The sequence below is a fragment of the Serinus canaria genome, chromosome 1, assembly GCF_022539315.1.
Source record: "Serinus canaria isolate serCan28SL12 chromosome 1, serCan2020, whole genome shotgun sequence".
NCBI lineage: Eukaryota > Metazoa > Chordata > Aves > Passeriformes > Fringillidae > Serinus > Serinus canaria.
Window position 1 is genome coordinate 76,052,965 of NC_066313.1, and position 21,848 is coordinate 76,074,812.

A 21,848-nucleotide genomic window follows, 5' to 3' on the forward strand; every position below is an offset into this window, starting at 1 on the left:
AGAGCAGTGCACAAAATCAAGCTAACTTCCCATCTGTAGTTTAATGCTCTAGGGGGAGACAATGATGGCATCAGAAGTGCAGAATGTTAAATTGTGAAGGAGTGGGGTGATTCCCAAAGTGGAAAGGCTTCTGAGGGTGAACAAGTCTGAATGTGCAGTGCAATACAGAGAGACTCCAGCAAACTACAAATCTTGGTCACATTGCTAGTCTGGGATTGCATCCCTTCACTGGGGTTTTGCACAGTGCAAAGGCAGTGCTGAAATGAAGTTCTGCTTGCTAGGAGAGGGAAAATGAGAGTGGTAAGGTCAAATCAATCACCCTTTTTTGTTGAGAGGATGATTTAAGATTTCACAGCTACTTCTGCAGCTTTTCCCTCCTGTCTGACCCAACCATGGGACTCCACAGGTAGGAGTGACATGGGTGGAAGATGGAACTTTCCAGATATCCAAGCACCCTCATGTATACAAAATCTCACAGATTAAGTACTAGTAAATGAATCTGTTAGAATTTTACAAGGTAAATTACTGTGTTTTTTTTTTTTCCCTGACTTCCCTATGATGGGAATAATTTGTTTTTTAATTAAACCTATCTGGGGATGATTCTGGCCTGTGCTTTGTTAGGTGGAATTTTCAAGAATTTATAAGTATTCACCAAAAGACAGCACCCTCCATTTGAAATTCCTGGCAAAAGATGTTCAGAATTTTTGTTAGTGAATAGTTGAAATGAAGCAATAGGAGCTGGGCTGCAGGAAATTTTGCATTCTGAAAAACAGCATCATGCTGGAAAACTACCAGTGTTTTGCTCAAAGTTTTATCTGTAGCCTATCCATAAATTTTCTGGGCTTGTAATTTTGGTTTTGGTTTGGTAGTTTGCTACATGTTTTTTCAACTGGGAATATGGTCACGCCATAGCTTGAAAAAATTGCAAAAAACATTGGCTGAATGACAATCTGTGTGTTTTCTGTCTCCAGAAAAAAAAAAAGAAATGGTCTCCAGCTTTTGCTTTCAGCAAATAAAACCTTTTACTTTGCTTTTACTTTCAGCAAAAAAAAGTTCAAGATAATTGTATTTGAGAAGGTTGTGTATCTATTTATCTGATTGCCTTTGCCAGGGCAAATTAATTATGAGTTTGGGGGATAGCATTACTTTTACATTTGTAAGCTAAGTAAAAACAAATATTTGCTTTTGGTCTCTTGGAGTTTCTTTGTTTTTGTATCATTCGTTTTCTGCAGCTGCTGCCTTCCAGTAGCTTGGAGAGTCTTAGAGACCAGAAGATTTGTGGAAAATATTCTAAGATCTTGTTGTTATCTAACAATGTCAGTTAAGAATGTCTTTCAGTAATATATATGTTTTCTTGAGCTGCTTTATCCCTCTTCGTGTAGTGGTTGTTATCATTTTTATCTGCTAGTGCTCATCCATTCCAGGCTTAATGCAAGGCTGATTGTAACCCTCCTGCATCTTACAATGAATACATCATTGATACCCAGCTAAGTGGAAATAATTTTCTATGGCAAAGCAGAAGAGTCTAAAGTCATATCACACTACCCTCTTGTAATTTCCTGGGATTTGCAGATTAAAATGATTATTTATGAAATGACTGTGGTATAGTATACACAAGATAGAGGAGGAGAATCAAACACATTTTGTATGATTGTATACACTTCTCTATTTTTACATGTGTGCATAAGCATTTTGTTTGTATATACATAGCATATGCAGTATAACATACTGGAACCTGTTGTGTGTAAAAATACATATAATATTTATGCAACACTCACACCCATTTGACAGCTTTGAGACTGCAGATGGATTTTTTTGAAGTTGTGATTTTTTTTTTTCACATTGCAGTTAGGTTGTTACTTTCTCATAAGGAAAGAAAAATATTCTTTTAACTCACGTGATAATAGTTAAGTTTGTCTAAAGCTCTGCACATTGAATCAACCAGAAAAGAAATTGGTTATATCTAAGATAGCATAATTTATGTCAACAATGTAATTTTACTGTATTGGCAGGTAAACACATGGGGGTATTTTGTCTTTGAACAAATGATAAATTCCCCTTGCCTTTTTGCTGTAAACCTCCTAGCAAATAGTTTGCAATTTATTAGGAGAGCAATGACAATGCATATAATTAGCTATTCTCTATTGTTACCTCTATTTGATTACTTTCCTGCTATCACATGCAATATGAAACCATCTATTATGAGGTATAGAATATGTAAATATCTAACTTTACAAGAGAAACTGGAGACTGGTCCTTTTTCTAAAGAGGTGGGAAATAAAAGAATAATTGTTAACCATGTCCTTTCATTTTCTTGAAAACATCAATTACATTTACAAATCCCAAAACACAAGCCTGCCAGTGGAACAGAAATAACTCTTTTCAGGAAAATCTAATCACATCTAATAGCTGAAATTTATTTACTGTAATTTGAAACATTAATTATGATAATGTTCTGACTTCTTTTGTAACACAGTTCTCAAAGCCTGGCAGTTCTCTTTTTTGTTTTGCTGTAACATATGTTTTGTGACTTGGAGAATTTCTCTATCTTTCTTTATTCTCTGTTTTTTACATTCACCCATGAGGGAAATTTCTTTTCCCCCTCTGTTTCTTAACTATTTTCTTCACTTTCCCCATTGTTCTCCCCCCACCCTTGTCCCCCCAGATGTTGATTTAAGAGATGGATTTTATTGCTTATACTGACATTAAATGCAATTGACACTGACTGTGATGCTTTTTTGGACACAGCACACAGTAGCAGTGGGAAACTGCTGTAGAGTGATACCAGTGTGCTCCAACAGTGTCAGGGCAGGAAAAATGCTGCTGATATCTTTGTCTTGACTTGAGCCTGAGGCTTTAGAAGGTGTCTTCTTTATATACATATTTATTTGGCTTCATTAAAGTGGTTATTAAATTATTTTTGCAAGGGCTTGGTTTTTGCTATGCTAGCTTATTTGGCTGGAAGTAAAGAAAATCTGTGTGAGGAAGTACTTTTATGATTTGCTTTTCAGTTGTGAAAAGTAAGTCAAGTTGTCAAGATACCTGGCTTTACTCTGAAAGCCTGTAAAGAAAATGACAAAAGGGCCTCTCTTTTTGTTTTGTTTTGTTTTTTAAGTTGTGTTTTTCTATGTGACAGGGAGATTAGCCAAAAAAAATGGAATTTTTATTAGGACATGAAAAGGTCTCTAATGACCCTTGAAAGCGGACAAAAGGGTAGCACAATAAGTGACAGAACTCTAACGAGGGTGGAGGGCATTCCAGGAAAAAAAGAAATTAAATCCTTTAATTTTTTTCGGCTTGCCATTTTCTGACAGCTTATCAAGTGGTTGGGACTTGTTTGTTTTGGCATGTGCTTCATTCATTGTAGGCAGCCGGTACTTTGTTCTTCTTTGTGGTTTCCAAAACCTGATTGTGTTTATCCTAGACTGTGGGAAAAGTGTATATTCCTGTTTCCTTTATAAAAGTAAACGTCAGGTTTTGTATGAAATTTTATTTCCCATATTTTCCATTCCATTAATCATTATTGTTGAAATATGTCAGGCTCTGGCACATCACCCTTTGTTTTCATATGATTGTACAGATTGCAATGTCAGTGTGTGACCTGTTAAGTCAAAAAATAAGCATGTTTGGGCTGTAGTAATTATTACTTCATAAAGTGTGGCTGAGGAACATGCACCATTAGTGAAAAGGGATTAGGATTTAATTTATTGCTATTAAAGTTGTTTTTGGGGATGTCTAGCTATTGTGGTGCAGTGCTTTCTCATTTGGTCTCAACAAGACTTAGGGGAGCCATGATTAGGGCTCTTCATATACCTGGAGGTAGCTGTAGAAAGGAAGGGAATAATGTGTGATTCCTGTGTGTAGTGAAACAGATGAGAATTAATATGAGTAATACAGTTTGAAGTAAGGTTTATTCTAATCAAATATTAGAAAAAGCTTCCTAATTGTAAAGATGCAGAACACTGGGATAAATTGCTTAGGGAGGCTGTGATATTTTTGCAATTGAAAGATTTTGAGAATGAGTTAGAAACACATCATTTGGGAGTGACACTGGTGTGTTTGGAATCTGCTGGGAGTCTTAGGCTAGAAGATCTCTCAAGATTATTTGCAGCCCTGTTCTGGCGATTTTTTGTCTTTAAAATGCTGAAGGCTTCTGTGCAGTTCTTTGCAATAATACTCATCTTCTCGGATCTGTGCTTTAGTACTTTTATGTGCACTTGGCATTATGTAAAAGGGCTGTGTGCTCATTGTGTAAAATGTTCCTTGAGTTGGGACCTCTGTGGGCCACAGCTTAGATATGAGGAACACAATGTGAGAAAAACGTTTTGACACTGAAGGAGAAAACTATTCACAGGAAGAAAGAATTATTTATACGTTTTGCATATTTAAATTATGCTTAATACTGTGTGAAACCAGTAATATATTTTCTCTTGCATTGTCTTGCTGCTTACTGACAATGTAATATTTGAAGACTCTTTAATAACTTCAATCAACTCCTGAACCACAGTAGGTGACCAGACATTTCATAAGGTCATTTTTTTTTTCTGTTTTCAAAGTAGCATCATTGGAGGTTTGCATTTTAAAAAGAGATTAAAATGTCTCATTAGGAGAGAATGAAGATAATACTAAATGTGAGTAACAGGAATACAGAATCACAGAGATGGCAGAAGCCTCATTATTCATGACATTCGAGCACAAGGTTGCTCTGTGTTGTACTTGGCCATATTTGCCTTCATTGTCCTTCAAAAATAAATTTTATTGAGTTGACTGAACTAAAACCAAAATCTGAAATGAAGTATTATTTAGGCTTCTAGTACTTCTGTTGAAGGAAATTATTTTATCTGTTTAATGTCTAGATTTATGTATTAAATTATTTTTGATTACTTTACCGTGATGTGACAAAGCAAATAGAATGGTTACAAATTTTGGGTTGCTTTAATCAATTCTCACATTTGTGTTTTTCAGCGGATTTCTCGGAATGCCTCTGGAGAGACCAGCATTCAGTTTCTAGGCACAGTGGTAAGCTTGTAATAACTGTGTATTGGCAAGAGTTAAATTTGCAGAAGAATATAATGTAAACAGAAAGCAGCTAGATTACACTTCTAGTACATTTACACCTGTGGTTATGGGGGTCAATATTATGTGCTATATTCTGAGTTTAGCAGGTGAATGTAGGCCAACTGAAGCTAACTTCCAAGGCACAGCGTCTATGTTCTGCTTTTCTAGTGATTCAAGTCTGCATCTGTTTCACTTAGAAGGGATCTAAAAGTAACTGCTTGTAGATTTGTAAGCTCATTGCAATATAATGAGATTTGGTGCACATCAGGGTCAGTCCCACTCTTCCTCAACCCATCAACTTTCTGATCTCTGTTGCTTCACCATATCACATCCTCTATATCCCAGAGTGGATATCCCAGTACCTGTCTTAGGAAAAACTGTTTAATAATGCAAAGTGCTCTGTTCTTTTCTCACTCTAACCAGGTTTGGTAGCTCTGTAGTTCTCTCAGATTTTGTTTGCTGGATAGAAGTATGCCTAAAATCCCAATCAGATTTTATATCGTTAGACAGAATTTGCTCTATAAAACTGTTCTGTGGAGCACTCATGCATAATATAGAGGTTTTGTGTTAGGTCATGGATGATTATATATATACATGTGATTGAAACACCTTCCAATTCTGTGATTTGCATGATTGAAATGTAGCCATTTAATTTTTCCAAAGTTCCATATGCATCTAAAAATAGTTCTGAAACTGAAATAAAATTGAAGTATCCTCCAAAGTTGTCCTGCTTGCTGCCAATAGATTCACTGTAGTGATATTAACAGTGCAAAACCTAGGAATTAAACATTCCATTTAGAATTTAGTCCCAACATCTTTGAGCACTATTTATTTTGGACACAAGTGGATTAGGATTGCATATGGTCATGCTTTTATTCTACTTGTGATTGGTTCTCCTGCAAGTCCTATGAAGCCATTATTGGCAAGGTGTAACATGGCAAAGGTAAACCTAACAAGAATACCTTAGATGTTTGTTTTTAAAAATGAAAAGTGCCCCTAATATTTTTTACTTCTATAAATACATCTCTGTGTGTGCATATTTATTTATTTATTTATTTATTTATTTATTTATTTATTTATTTATTTGTCTTAATCACAAGCAGAGTAGCTGTAGCTTAAAGACATAAAAATGAAGTTTTTTTTCTGCGCTCTTGTATTTATTATGATGCTTTGGCTCTGGAGTTGCAACCTGTGTATGTGAGATTGCTGCTAGGTGGCTGGTCAGATAGTCTTTGTGTGAGAAGAAAATAATTACTCCAAGTAGATAAGATATAGACACAAATAAAACTTGATAATACTGGCTAGATTTTAGTTAAATTCTCTCTAAGTGGGTGCTGTAGTAGGGAAAGTTCTGATTGTGTATTTAGTGACATTAAATATTAAAACTGTTGTTCAAATTAGATATGAAAATATTTTGTGTTCTTTTGTTAGAAGTGCCCTGAAGTCTCACTTACAGACCAGGACTCATGTACTGGGCCTTATGCAACAGGAAAATACTATAAAAGAGGGAATAGAATTGATGTGCTTTTTGTGTTAAGAAAAATGATGATGAAGCAGCTAATGGATTGTAATACATGTTAGATCTTTTTTACTAGCTCATGTGTATTTATTGAATCCTAGTTATTTGGGGAAATCAAGTTTGTGATTACAACTAAAATTCTCAGGAGGACTAAACAGAAAAGCCTTGAGTACTCTGAGATTTTTTTATTTAATATAAATTATGCATGTCTTGCTGATCAAACCCAGAGAGACAACTTCAGCAATCAGGGTAGAGAAACAGTAATGAAGTCTGCCTCCCAGGGTTTGTTCCAATACCAGTTTTCCCATAGAATCCAATCTGTGCCTGTGCTTCTCTCAGTTCTTCTAGCTCACTGTCCTTTCCCCCAAGTCCTACCTTTTCATTTGTCCCTTGCTCATTTAACATCCTTTTACTGTTCTGATATAAACTGAATATGCTCAGTTTAGGTAGTGGGGTAGATGATACAAGGATATCCACTACAAATTGCTGCACATATAGATATACAGTCTCTGTGTGTGTACATGTGCACACACAAAATGTAAATGTTCCAACAAAGAAAATGTTATCTTAATCAAGGCCCTAGAAATACATTTTGAGTTCACCATTACTTATCTCTTATTAAACCCTTGCTAAGTGCAGTTGACTTAGGAAGTGTTTGAAAGGAAAATTTAGCAGAAAAATACTCTTGATTGCATATTATTATTTTTATTATAATGCATTGTTATCAACATAATAAACAGCTTGCAAAGTTACTTCTCTAATTTTTTAGTTTTTTTTTTTTTTTTAGTAGCAAACATAAAGGATGACTCTGAGCATTCTGTGTTCCTTTTGATCAGGGCAAATGTTGATGTGGTAGCAGGCAGGACTGTGCTATGGAGTGTACAGACCACTGACCTGTCCAGCAGAATATATTTTTAGAACCAGCTTGTAAGGAGCACAGCTTGCCTGGCTTGTCAGGAAGGCATCAGCTTCAATAAACGGCTTCACTTGATTTTTTGACATTGTAGAAACAACTCTGCTGCTGGATTTTGACAAAACACAAGCCCCTGCTTCAGGAAGACAGCTGACACTCTGAGGGGGAGTGGAAGCTGTGCTTCTCTATTAGAAATATCCTGGCTGTTCCAGTTAGTTAGGTGGAGGACAGAGAAGACTGCATTGCAGATGAAAGACAACAGTGTAATATGAATTTTGCTGCATAACATATGGTAAACATCTGGACAGTAAGATGAATGTTTCTGTTAGTGTAGCAGCATATTTCTGTTATTTTAGAGAAAAACAGGAGAAATCATGTTGCTTTCTCCAGTGATATCATAGCTTTGAGTGCATACTGTTAGCATCACTTGGGGGTCTGCATGGATTTGTCATAATGCTTTTGTTTGTTTCTGATCATGTGTGGAAATTCATTGCTACTTGAGCATTTCTCTTCTCTCCAAATTGTAGTGCCATTAGATAGCTTATTTTCTCCAAATTGTTTTTTGATAGAGGGTTGTGTCTCAGATATGATAGGGACTCATGCTTTTGGAAGATGTAGGAGGATGTTTCTGCCTGAGGAGCAAGCAACTTTTAACTGTAAGAAATAGTTGCTGAATGGGAAATTGCCCTAGTTTGGTTAAATTTTCTTCTGAGGATTGCATTTTGAGTTCTCACTAAATTATTGCAGAGGAGATCCTGGGTTATTGCTGTAATTGAGATTTTCCATGATTTTTTGCTCCTTTGTCCCCTCTGATGAATGTCACTAGATGTGGTGTGCTGATGGAGTCCTGCTAGTTTGCTGCTTCACACTAGATTTATTCAGATAGTGTATTTATTAATAGCATTACCATAACAACAAGTAATCTGGTTTTGCTATGTGTTGTACAAAGAAAAAGGAAGCAAGATAGTACATGATTCAGATTAATGTCTTAAACTATGCCCAAAAGCAAGAGTGCAGGAAGTAAGGAAGCAGTCCTTTATGGGGTGTCTCCTGTGTGCAGGCAGCTCATAGAAGTAGGTTTGTCAAAAATGTAGAATCACAGAATTGTTTAGATTGTAAAAAGATCTCCAGGATGATCAGTTCCAACCATTAACCCAGCATTGTCAAATCCACCACTAAACTGTGTCCCCAAGTGTTATGTCATGCATCTTTTAAATACCTTCAGAGACAGTGACTGCATCACTTCTTGGCAGCCTGTTCAATGTTTGACACCCTTTTCCATGAAGAAATGTTTCCAAATATCCGATCTAAACATTCCCTGGTGCAGTTTGAGGCAGTTTTCTCTCATTGCTTGTTACCTGAGAGAGGAGACCAATCCACACTTGGCTACAACCTCCTTTCAGGCATTTGGAGAGAGTGTGAAAGTCCCCCTGAGCCTCCTTTTGTCCAGGCTAAACAACTCCAGCTCCTTCAGCTGCTCCTCACAGGACTTTTTCTCTAGATGTAAAGGTCATATAAAATAGATACATAAAATCTATAGAAAAACAGCAAGATGTATACACAGAGCTTCTACTTCAGCCTCTGCAATTGAAAAAACTGGATGTTTGACTACTCAGAAGACCAAAGTCCACCCTTCATTCCTGTCTTTCTAATTACCCTCCATTTTCTGTTGTGTCTTTTATCTTTTCGTTCCACCTTCTGTTCTCTTACGTGAGAGGAATGTTTTTGGCTGGCCCACTGCTGGCCCCAGTCATTTGTTGGTTATTCAGGCCTCTCAGCAGGACTTCGGCAATGAAATGCGTCTGGGCAGGCAGCCTTTAGCACTGAGAAAGCTGCGAGTATATAGAGAACTGCAGATTATTGTGCAAGCATTAAACGGATTCTAGACTGTGTGTAGAATTTGAAATAAAGAAGTTGTGTCTGTTCAGATAATGAGCAGCCTGGCTCCATCACATCCCTAATGCCATTGTCAGCTTTGGGCTGCAGGCCATGCTTGACAGTGATGCTCTGCTGACCCAATGGATCACTTTCCTCAAAAGAGACGGTCCCTATCCTCTGCTCATCACTTAAGCTGTTTCTTTGATCTTCTCTAATACCACAGCAGAAATATAAGCAGTTGTGTTTTTTCCTCTGAGGAGCAATGGAAGAACATACACATGACATACTGCTCAGTATATTACTTAACAATATAGGGAAACACAATATAGGAACCTGCATAGAACGGGTTGGAATTACTTGGGCTTAAGAGTCAAGCCATCTTTAGGTGCTTTCTGAGTTTCCTAGCACTGTTTTCTTGATTCATGCATCTCACTGGAGGTTTCTCCATTGCTGATTGTCAATGGAGTGCTTTTTGCTACCTTTGATTTACAAAATATTTGAAGTTTTGCTGTGATAGCTTAAGCTTATTTATGATTACTAGTAGCCTACACATCGTTTTCTTCAGCCTTTTTGCAGACCAACTTAAAATAGTCCTGAGATCCACCACTGCAACTAGATCTACAAATTCCAGGTTGAGAATACTGGATTTAGGAAAAGTAGTCTCTGTCAAGCTCTTGCCATACTTTTTAGCATAGCTGGCATATATTGTAGTAGTAATCACAGTTAGTATTATTGAGTTTTGGGTTTTAGCTACTTCCAGATAGATTGGCAAAGGGTAATTCCATAAGCAGTTGGGGTTATTAGTTCTGTATCCTGTTCATGGCAGTCAGAAATGGAGAGCTTTACGTAAAGGCAATCCTCAAAATCTTTGCCTTTCCTTCTGTCGTGCCGTATTTTCTTATTTCAGTCATGTATCTAAGCTCCTAATCTTAGGAGCTACAGGCCAGTGTACCAACTTTTCTCACTTCTGATTCTTCCTTTTGCTCACTCTTGCCATGGCTGATCTGCTTTTGCTTCAACAGCAAACTTCCAACTTTTTGTCCCATAACTGAGGCTTACAAATTGTCCCGAAACCGTGCAGTCTGTGTATAATCTCATCAGCAGACAGTTTCCTCCTCCTTTTCTCCTTCTCCCTGTGTTCTTATAAAGCTCTGGCTGTATGAGTCTGATTCAGCTCACAATAGGAAATGTTTAACAACCTGCTTCTTTCACCCTTAGAAATCGTTGCCGTTCTTAACAAGTTCTTTTCTTTCTTTATGCTTTTCTTTCTATATGCGACACTTCTGAAACTAGATCCTGAAGATTTATGCAGACTTTCAAACATTGGTTGAAGACCTGCAGAGGTTACAAAGGTGGTATTTATTGGAATATATAGAGTACTAACCACAAGAAAATAAATATAGGCCAGTAGGTGTTTATTTTGCAAGCTAATGTCTTTTTTAAATTTCTTTTTTTACTCTTCCTATTCACAAGCCTTAAGATTAAGGTCCCTGCTGATCTAAAGGGAATTGTACTGTTGTATAGGTTTTCTTTTCTTTTCATCCATTTTCAGAAGCACTGTGAACTACAGTGCTTCTAGTAGTAGAACTATCATCAGTGGCATTTCAGTAGTGCAAAAGGTGTGCACAGAAAAAACACGCAGTTGTTTCTGAAAAGAGTAACTTCCTTTTGAAGGTGGATGATGAGAATCCTGAGACTGGCAGCAAGGTGCTGCAGTATTCTTTGGAAAGTGGGTAACTCACACAAGAAGGATTTCACCTGGGAAAGTAGCAACCATCTTTAGGACTCGGTAGTGAGAATTGTTCCAGTTCATGAGGTGTGAGTGATTAGGTGCAGTCACACAGCTGCATATGCTGATTTTGATTCTCTTATATATTATTTGCATGTTTTAAAGCAGAAGGTGTAGTGAATATATTAAAACTGTCCACTGGGGGCAAACTCAAAACCACCTGAGCGATCTAGAAATATCACTGTTACCAAAAGCCATGTCCCTAAAATCAAAATGATCAGACTATTTTGGAAATCTTGCTCTAGATTACTTTGGAAAGAGAAATAAGAAGGTGCTTGGAGTTCTTTCTGAATTTTGCTCCTGTGACTTAAAAGAAACCAGAAGTGACACAAGTTCCCATGGGACAGCCTGTAGTCTTTGCCTGAGATCTCCTTGAACAAGAGGTGCTGGTGCTAAGGTGAAGCTCAAGATTCATAGGTGCTTGTTGATTACCTAATTGGCTGCTGCCAAATTTCCCTCAACTGGACTATGGATTTTGGATTTGTTTCCGCAACAGATCCAGTGTTCTTCAAAGGACTTGTGAAAACATACCTACGGTACTTGTGAGTAGATGGACTTAGCTTTCCGTAGAATTAATTCAGCTGAAATTGATCAGCAGTTTAAATAGTGCAAATTGGATAAAGAGCTGGGAATGGGGTTTGAGAGGCAGAAATCTGCGTTGCAAGCATTGTGTTCTTACAAAACCAGGATGGAAGTAGGCTATTGCATTTAAATTCTAATGTTTTGCTTTTTCCTTATTCACTTTTTATCTTGGTATTTTATCTGTTGTTAGAGTTTTAATTTGCACAAGTAGGTTAGGATTTCCATTAATGTCCTTAATGTTGGTGGATTCTGCAGTGTGTGTGTATAGTGCTCTTTGTTTATAATAAATGAGGCCCCTCATCCCTCAGAAATACGTAATGGAAAAGTTAGGATTTTTGATTTTCCATGCTTCTCTTGACAAGTTTCTTTCTTACTCAGTAACACTATGGACAAGGTCTGAACTAGGTTGGTTAGCCTGTTACTTCTTGGAAGACAAGTGGGGAGCTTACCCAAAGGTGTAACTCAAGTGATTTACTTTGGTAGACTATGATCTACCACTGAAGTAATTATTAATTGCTTAATTTGGCCAAAGAAGTGTTGGTAGGTTTTTCAAAAGCTGTATCAAGACTGTTACCTCATACTGAAGATGAACATTTTCTTATGAAGATGTTTACTAAACATACATGTAGCCCATGTTTTTGAACAGCCTTTTGATGTCTGCAACTTTGGCATATACCCAAGAACTGTTTAGGAGGTATTAATTTATATGACTTCGAAGCTTAATCAGGAATCTTAATGAAACAAAGGCACAATGAAGTTAGTAAAGCTAATTTAAGTCTCTGAATGTAAATTTTAAATGAAGTTTTTATTGATAATAAATATACTTTGTTTCTCATTAGTCTTCTAGGCTTCAGTGGTAATATCAGTAAAATAAACATGTTTTACAAAGATTTAACATTAAAAATGCTATTAATATGACCCTTGGTACACCAGCACAATTAGATTTCAAAGTGAGCATTTAGGATGTAACAGCGATTAATGACAACCATCGAAAACAATTTTGAACTCCATCAGTTTAACTCAGGAGGGTAAACTTAATATGATAATTTATCTAGTTGAATTGTATCAGCTTAGCAGGAAAGTATGCAAATATGTGACCCTTACCTAGAATCTAAATGGATGCTGTGCTGATAGATTTATCAGTTCCATTAAAGAACTTTAGGGAACTTTGGAATTTCAGCAATTGTTCCCTTGGAGGTTGAAAACCAAACCTGATCTCATACTGGGACCATTCTGGTCTGCATATTTCCATAATTTGCCTTTGCTACTAATATGACAGCAAGACGCAAATAACTGTTTCTAATAATATCAAATGGAGTTGTGGAGGACAGCATTTTAATGTAGTAAAAGACCTCCCCGTGGGGTTGTTATTGCCACTATAGAACAGCAGTTACACAGTTGCAACAATAGTCTCTTAATTGATTCGTTTAATTAGCAAGAGATGAAGCTTGTGCTGCATCTTGTCATCTGTTATCATGGGGGCGGCTACAGAGAGAATCTCTGCATTTGTCACTCCATACAGTCTGGTTTAAGCAGAGTAAAAGGCATTGCACCTATGGAGGTGAGCCTTGGTGAGAATGCTTTGAGAGTGTGCTTTCACTCAGGTTTTCAGTGTGTGGACATGTCTGCCTTAAGAGTCTGCATGGTCTCTGGGGGAGAATTTATGACAAAGCATTGTTTTACTGGGGGAAATCTTAATCCAGCCATGCCAGGCATTTCTAACCTAAATATGCAAATCTACGTATTATAGGAATGGTGGATTATTTGGGGCATCACTGTTGTAGACTAGATTTACTTGGAAGAAATAGGGTCAGATTAGTGAAACCAGCCATCTGCCTTGTGATTGCTTTTTCATGGCATTTTTGTCTCCAGACTAGATAAACAAAGAGTTACATGAGCACATGGTCCATGGTAGGGAGCATGTGGAAAAGAGGGAGTTTTTTTGTGGTTGGTTTTCCCCAGAGTAGTTATGAATACATATACAGTGCTTTGCTTGTTTCTGGGAGATGAAGTCATTTTTTACTGAGATCTATTTTATTTACATTTTAAGGGTATGTAAATAAGTATATTTTAAAGACATGTAAATATATTTGGAGCTTCGGTTTCATTTTTCTCTTCTCCTTGGCTTAGCTTTGTCTTCTGTTCAAGGTTATTCTTCCTTATGGAAGGAAATATTTCTAGAGGAGGACAAGCTTCTTGTTAAATGCTAATTAAGAAAATGAAGGTTAAGTTGGCATACTTCCATTGTCATAACACTGACCTAAAATAAGGGATCTCGTACTAATCTGAAATAAATTAGAGGGGGAAGCAAATAATTCTGTGCACGTGGAACATTTGAGATGTCTTCTCGTGGTCTGCTTTTTAAATGCCTGTGCTTTGGGGGTTTTTTTTGTTTGTTTGTTTGTTTTTGATTTTCCACTTGTGTGCTGTAGTGTTGAACATGCTATCTAATTTTGGAATACAATGGTCCTGTCACTCTGTAGCAATATGCTGTCAGAGAAGGCATATTTTTTAGGACAATTTAAGTGAAGATTTAGCCCACTTATCATTAAAGATCCCATGGTAATTTCCACAAGGTTCTGAGATTGCTTCATATTCTGAGAGTCTTGGCCAAAGTCCACTTTGTGTAATTACCTTCTGTCTGCACAAATCCCTATTGCAATTTTAGATGTGTTTGGTATTTTTCACTTCCTGTCCTAAATAGTGAAAATATTGCTACATACTGCTCATAATTACTGTGGGTTATAGCCTAGGTTCAGATAAGGAGATTACTTAGTGAATTTTGTGTTCCCATTGTTAAAACAACAGAATATGTGACAAATGATGAATAAACAGTAGGATATAAGTTAAATCCACAAACAGATGGAATAACTCTAATTTTTGACTGTTTCACTGCATCTTCTCTGTCTCTGAGCTGAAGTATCTCTACTGCTAGGACCATCATTGAGGGAAAGACCAACTCTTAGACTGTGTCAGAGGTCAAACTTAACAGACTGCATGGTTCTTTGAAGCAGGTCAGAAACCAGTGTGGGGCTCTAAGTGCTGTTGTCCTGCGTTCAGTTGACTTTTACATAGATTTCATATGTTTTTGTTCCCACAGCTGAAACCCTTGATTGTGTTAATGTTTGTCTCTTAACTAAAACTGGTTTCAGTTCCTCTTTCTGCATGCTTTCATGAACTCCAGAATGTATGTTCAACCATGCTGCCTTTAAAATGGTCCATTTCTGTGTTGCGGTTTTTTTATCGAATTTATTGCCTTCTACTTGAAGACAGTGCTACTTCATCGCCAAAGCTGTGTATTACTTTGTTGTATGCCATGTCAAATCTTTTTATTGATATTTCATTTCCTCTTTCTAGTAATCCTTTCTTTGTTTCTTCTGCCATATTTTCTTGTCCATCTTTTCTCAGATCGCCTCTCTTGTATATTTCCTGTGTCAGATTCTTTTAGACATAATTGTATTTTGGGATTTTTTCCCCCTCTAGAGAGATAAATGGGTTGAGAAGAGAGATGATAGTATTAATCTGACATCAACTTTCATGTCTTTCTCTAAGTAGCATTTAGGAGAAGAATAAACTTTAGAAAAATTGCTATGCATCAGCAAGTCATATAGCTGCAGAGTTAACACATAAATATTAGAGATGGAGGGGGAATACCAGGGACTCTTGTAACACAAAAATTGTTCCTTTGTTTATTCATTTTCTTCATAGCATGTAAGATCTATATTTTGAAGCGCTTAAAATTTTTCCCAGTGTTCATTTAAAGCTCTCTGCAAATAACAGGGGAATTTATCATGCAGGAACACACAGTTTATTTCACTTTTTTATGCAACTCAAGTTTCACATAAATTCTCTTCTGTGTAAAGTACATTGAAAATTACGTGAATGATGTTTTAAAAAAGATTCTGTGCATCCCTGCTTATCTGAAGGACAGCAATCCATGCTGCTGCAAGCACTCACCTGGTACAGGCAGGCAGTCTCCATCTTTGTTTCATTCATGCTATTTGATATTTATAGTCCTTGCCCACAGCAGGCAAAGGAAGGTGAAGGACAGAGCAGTGGTAGTAGGAAGTGCCATGCTTTGTGTGACCATCTCCCAAACACCAGTCTTATGGCTTGGAGAGGTGCCATGTTGGCAGGGTGCACAGGAAGTATTCGCATAGCAAATTGTGTTATGAGCAGCAGAACCCCAACAAGGTTCTTCCTGCATCTAATGGTGTTTGATCAGGGGAAGGGAGAGAGAAAAGGGAGGTCAGGGCAATGTGGATGAAAAGGAGAGGCCCACACTGTTGCAAGGACAGTGAGAACAAACTGCCCCTGTGCCAGGGACCTTCAGTGTGTATGGCAGAGCAGTGCTGCATGGGCCACGGGAATGTTCAATAGAGGCCAAAAAGCCCTGTGGGTAGGAAAGCTGTGGTAATGTCCTGTGTTTCCACTATAACTCCTATTCCTCCCTGCCTTAGAGCAACTTCTCTTGACATGCCCTCAGAAGCAATTTTCACTTGCTGCTTTCTTTGACATCAGCTTTTATATGCGGAAAAACAAAGATGTTTGAGTTTTAAAATACTTACATTAGTGTTCTGTTACAAGTCTTTGGGCGTTCCTTGTTTTTTTTTTTTTGTGAGGGTTTTCTGTTGTTTTGTTGGTTTTTTTCTCCCTAGGTTTGTCTTTTAGTTATAAAGGAGCTGCAGGGAAGCCCTCCCTTAGCCTTGCAAGTTCCAAGCCCACTGTTAACATTTAACAAATACTCAGCAAGCAGAACAGCCCAATGTGCTTGCTGTACCTAAGCCAGATCTGGACACTTCATCAAGAAGATCCCAGCTATGTTCTGACAGGCATTTGTTCCACAGCCTGATTTTGACACATTCACTGAGAACAAGAATACATGATAATGGAAATATCCTTGTTTATGGCATCAAATGGTGTCTTTTGTCATGCACAAACTGGACTCAGGTGTCCTGTAAAGCAAAATATAATTTCTGCAAAGTTACAAAATATCTCAAGATGCTAGCGAGGCAGTGAATTTCTCCACCCTTAAAATCATGCTTCAGGCAAGATGAAAACACAGAATGTTAATGTTTCCTAATTTATCTTCAGTAGCCAAATAAAATTGCATTGTTACACGTGGAGTAACTGTACAAACATGCTTACACTCAGAGAGGCCAGAGATGGCTCTTATAGAATGTTTGAGGTTGAAGCAAATCCCCCACTCCTTCAAAGCAGGGTCAGTGAGAGCAGGCTCGTCAGGGCTGTGTCAAATTGGCTTTTGAGTATCTCAATAAACTCTGTATCCTGACAATGTGTTCAGCAATTTGCTAATTCTTGGCTGTCCCCAGGGTACCGGGCAGTGACACAGAATTGCTGTAGATGAAGAAGAAGTCAGGACAAGCAATTTCAGGTCTGTGGTAATGCTAAGTGTAAAAGAGAATAATCATTCTTTGCCAGAGCTGGTGTGACTGTGCTGAGAAGTGTCCAGTTGAGGAGAGGTCAGAAGCTCCATTTCTAATGTGCAAAAGACTGACCACTTGTGCTGGAGACACAGGTATATAGCAGAATTCAGGAGTGGTATTATATTCAGGAGGAGTTTTCAAAAGCCCATCACTGAATGATCCACCCTCAGTGGTTCATCTGCTGAGACCCTGCATTAAGCAGTGGTGAATTTTGAGTCCAAGACTGATCCATTTGTATTCTTTTCAGGTGTCTGTCAGCGTTGCAGAAGCTCCTTCACCTTTGCACCAGTTCTTGAAGCATTTTTCAAACCCATGTGGTGTTTGGGGTGTTCCAGTTTTAGTCATGTGTCAGCTGGCACTAATTGGTTCCAAAACAATTTTCAGCATCATGAGACTGCTGGGAGGCCCCTCCAGCTGTAGAGAAAACAAACTGCTATTCTGCTTCTGATTTTGTTCTTGCTGGCTTGGTTTGTGGTTCACAAAGTCCACTCCTGTTCTGCTAGAAATATATTTGAACTGGCATCAGTAGCATGAGAGATGTAACAATTTACCTGGAGCACCTCATCGGGAGAAGGATTATTCTCACTGACAGATGATCTTGTGTTTGTGCAGCTTGAGTGCCTGTGCTGGGTTGAGCAGTTAGCCTCAGATTACTGACAGCTATGTTGAAACTGGGCAGTGGCTGCCAAAAAATTTGGATGTGCTAGGGCTGGGGAATAGGCACCCCAATAGCTAGTTGAGTGGAGGTAAGGGAGCCTGAGCCAAGCTCACTTCCTTGGGCTTGGAGGAAGCAGGGTGGACTCCTGTTGCCATAGATTCCCTGCAGTGTCCTTCTGGGTAGTGAGGGTGGGAGGGACCGTGACAAGACATATTAAGGCAACTACTTGAGGTTGCAGTGGAGATATCAGGTTGTAGGAACTCATTTTCTGCATATAAATTTTGATGAGCAGAGTGAAAAAAAAAATGAGATGGAAGTCAGGCTGAAGGCTGTGATTTCCACCAATTTTCATGTATGACAGTGTGAGATGTCTAGCATGAGCAAGTCAGATGTTTGGTTTTATGCACAGACTACAAACTGAATGGCATATATTAGTTTTTGGCTTCACTACAGACTGTAATACTCTCCAGGCCATTGTGGCTTCTCAACAGCAGGAGACAGCAGCAGAGAAGTTCCCCTGCAGAAAAACTTTGTACAAATGCAGCTGCTTCCTAGGAAACTCACTGCCACAGGCACGCTCAGCGTTGGCCTAAAAGCCTTTGGAGCCAACGTTGCTCTCTGGTGTCCGAACTTGAGCCACCTCTCAGTACCTAAAGGCTTTGTCTGTGCCTGATAGCTCAGAGCTAGACCTCCAGGGCAGGGTAAGCCAGTGCTGTGCAGTCCTCCTGAGCTCAGCCTGGAAGTGCTCGTGTTTTGGTTTTGATCCATTTTTCATTTTGTGTCAGAATTTCCTTATGTGATATACAGCTAAAAGTGATTTTCAAGTACTTTGGCTTCATTGTGTTTTTGTTCCCCACCCCCACGCTTTTATGTTTGAAGGCTCCATTAGTGTCCATAACAAAGAGAGAGTAACACAGATGGTAAACATTTTTACCAGAGAACACCAGCAGTGAACACCATATCACTGATTTAGGAGTCTCTGCACTGTGCTTGCTCAGCTGTACATAATCACTCTCATTTCCTTCCCTTGGGTTTCTGGCCAGCTTGGGGAGACTTTCCTGACGTGCTCAGCGAAGTCTCCCTGGCACTGCAGGGCTATTGCTCAGTTCTCATATGTGCCTCTTTGTGGAGCAAGAAGCTCCACACTGGAGCTGGGGTGAGCTTTTCTCTGGCATGTTCTCTGGTCTTCAGAAATGTATTTTCACCAAATGTACAAGGCTAAAATTAAAATTCTTTTGGGTGAGGACAATATCTGCCTTAGCTGCCAGGCAGCCTTAGTGCATTTGAATGCCTCCCTGATAGAAAAGATAATAAACCTTTGGGGACTGTGATTAGCCCTGCTAGGGTTTTGTGGGATAGTTGCCATGGTAGAAGCTAGTGAACATTTGGTACAAAGCAATAACATTCTTAAAGTTTCAATTTTCATTCTGGGAATGCTGATAGAAAGATGAATGCTATGAATAAGGGTTGTTGGTTCTCTGTAGTAGTTCAAATAAAACTGTAAAAAAGTAATTTGGTTTGGTGCAGCACTTTACCAAGCCAACTAGCTGTGAGGTTCTTATGTTCTCTTCCTTTTTACTTTTCTTTGTACAAACAAAATAGCAAACGTAGGCTCTGTCTATCAAAAATACATGTAGCTTTTCTTTTGTACTTAGATGAGAGAGAGAAAGTCAAACTAAAATTTCACATTGGCATTCTGCTTGTAAAATAAAACAGTGTCCTTTGGGCCAGAGGAGGTTTTTTTTTTTTTTTTTTTTTTTCAAAACAAGCATGCATTTCAGTCTGTGTAGTAGTGGCCCGTTGTGGTGACTTGTTTACTGGTGTGCCTTTCATATCCAAATTCTTGGCTACGGACAAAGCGTTCAAATACTTTTTGTCAGAAAAAGAAGAGGAAAATTGTCTGAAATTGGAGCCAAGTTCACATTCTCTGGAGTAGCATTTCAGCCTTTGGGAGGACCATCTAGTGCAGAGTGACTGAAAACTTGAGCTAGGTTTGTTTGAACAATCTAAACTTAAAGAAGAGACAGCAAAACAAATACTTTTTAATTCTTGTGCTTTTTTATATTTACACTGGCAGTGGTGTCTTCCTCAGATAAAACGTTTTGATATTAAGCAGTTCCTCTAATTTTACTGGGCTCTGTTTCTTTTTATGGTAACACACACTGTGCAGGAAGGTCATTATATGGGAGAAAAAAGCTGTCAGCATAAAAGAGAAAGTTAACATTGCACATGTCTTTGTTTATGGGGTTCTTGGAATGTGCTGTGACTTGAGCCAAATGATGGCTTAAACTGTTCTTTTTAATATGCTGGACCCTCCCTATGTTCTGCCAGTAACAGGTACTCCACCTTGCAAGTACAAATTGTAAAATTATCTGTGAATTCATCTCAAATGTTTCCTTTGTATGTTGCTAGTACTTGCTTTAGGGACCATTTAAATTTTTTGTAAAGGTTGGAATGTGGTTGTGGTTGCATTTAATTAACCCAACTGTGTGTGAGGAGAACACTGACATTAATAATTGAAACATGTATTGGTTGCATATGCAGAATCAGTTGAGGTTTGTGCCAGTCTGTGTTGCCTGATGACCGTACATCACAGGGAGCCTTGCAAACTTCACTGGTGATCTTCGTCTCATTTAGTATTGCATTAACATCTGTGGCACAAATGGCCATTTATCACATGGTGGTTCTGTTTGAATTCCAGAAGAAAGATGAAAGAAAATGCAGCTACTCCACATTTTTTTTTACTTCTATCCCCCAACAAGTTTCATGTCTAAGGTTAAATGAGGGCAAAGGGGTAAAAACACTGAATAATTTCCAGGTTACATAAGCAGCAATAAATTTTTCAATTTTGTACCTTAACAAAAGAAGAATAAAACCTTGTCTTTTCTAACCAAAACTACTGCCTTTGGTTTCATCTTGAAGTGAGTTTTCCTCATAAAATGACATGAGGCTGATCAGATGTTAACCATCCTAGGGATTCCTGTTGAACCAGTCCTGCACAGGAGTGAGGACGGGGCTCTGACTTGGAACATGAGAGATCAAATCAACAATTAAAGGATAATAGTGAATTGGGAAGGAAAGGGAAGATGACTAGCCAGGAAGGATTAGCCTGAGTCAGGAACAAATTTCCTGAAATTACTCAAGCAGGTGCTTAAGGGGAGGTGGGTTATTCTTCTAAGGAGTGATTTTTCAGGAGTGTTTACCAGCTACATGCAGGTCTGAGAAGCCATCTTCTCCATTGGGGAAGTGAAGGATACATCTTCACAGGGTCAGACAGAAAGCAGTGTACTACTGGAAGGTAATAAGATTTCTGCTCCTCCCTGTGAGAGGCAGTGTGCATTGTTCTATGAAGGAGGTTAATATGCTAGCCCACTGATCTTTTCTAGTGAGGAAAAAGAAGTGTTTAAAGAGCTAATATACATATTTTCAATGTGATTTCTTTGTATAATATCAGTAGATATTAAAAGCACAACTTAATGAAAGGAGAACAACTGGTATAAATGTGGCAAGTTTCACAGGGATAACCAGCATCTTTTTTATTAAACAAGCCATTGAAGTTGTGAGGAAAAAAGGCAGCACCAAAGTTCATAGCCTGTTCCTTGCTTCAGCTTCAGTAGGGAAGGGAGATAAAGATTTGTCTGAGAAGTTTCACAGGCTCCATCCCTGAACTTTGATGTTGGGAAGCTGGAACTAGAGAAAGGGACAAATCAAACATGGGCACGGATGTGGTGAGGACTTTCAGTTTCTGCTCTGGACAGTTGGTACACCAACTGTCCAGAGCACTGTGTCATGAAATGGCCTGGCATTAACAGATATTATAGCTATATAGATGTATATATTTATATATTAGATATTACAGCTACCTGTGTTTCTTTTTATTAAAATATTCTCAGGTTAATTTTGTGCGCTCAACTGTATGCATGCCTGCCTAGTGAATAAAAATGAGGATTTGGTTTTCTCATTTTCAATGTGTTTCATTACACTGGATTCCTTTACAAGCCAAG

The 21,848-nt window shown here is 38.2% G+C and overlaps 1 protein-coding gene across 1 annotated transcript in view; it reads left to right on the plus strand.

Annotated features, from left to right (window-relative positions):
• The window catches only part of PCCA (propionyl-CoA carboxylase subunit alpha), a 270,532-nt gene that overhangs the window by 207,111 nt on the left and 41,573 nt on the right, over nt 1–21,848 (plus strand). Inside the window, exon 21 of the mRNA XM_050975683.1 lies at nt 4,966–5,019. Coding sequence (XP_050831640.1) covers nt 4,966–5,019 — 54 coding nt within the window. The remainder of the gene's footprint in view (nt 1–4,965; nt 5,020–21,848) is intronic.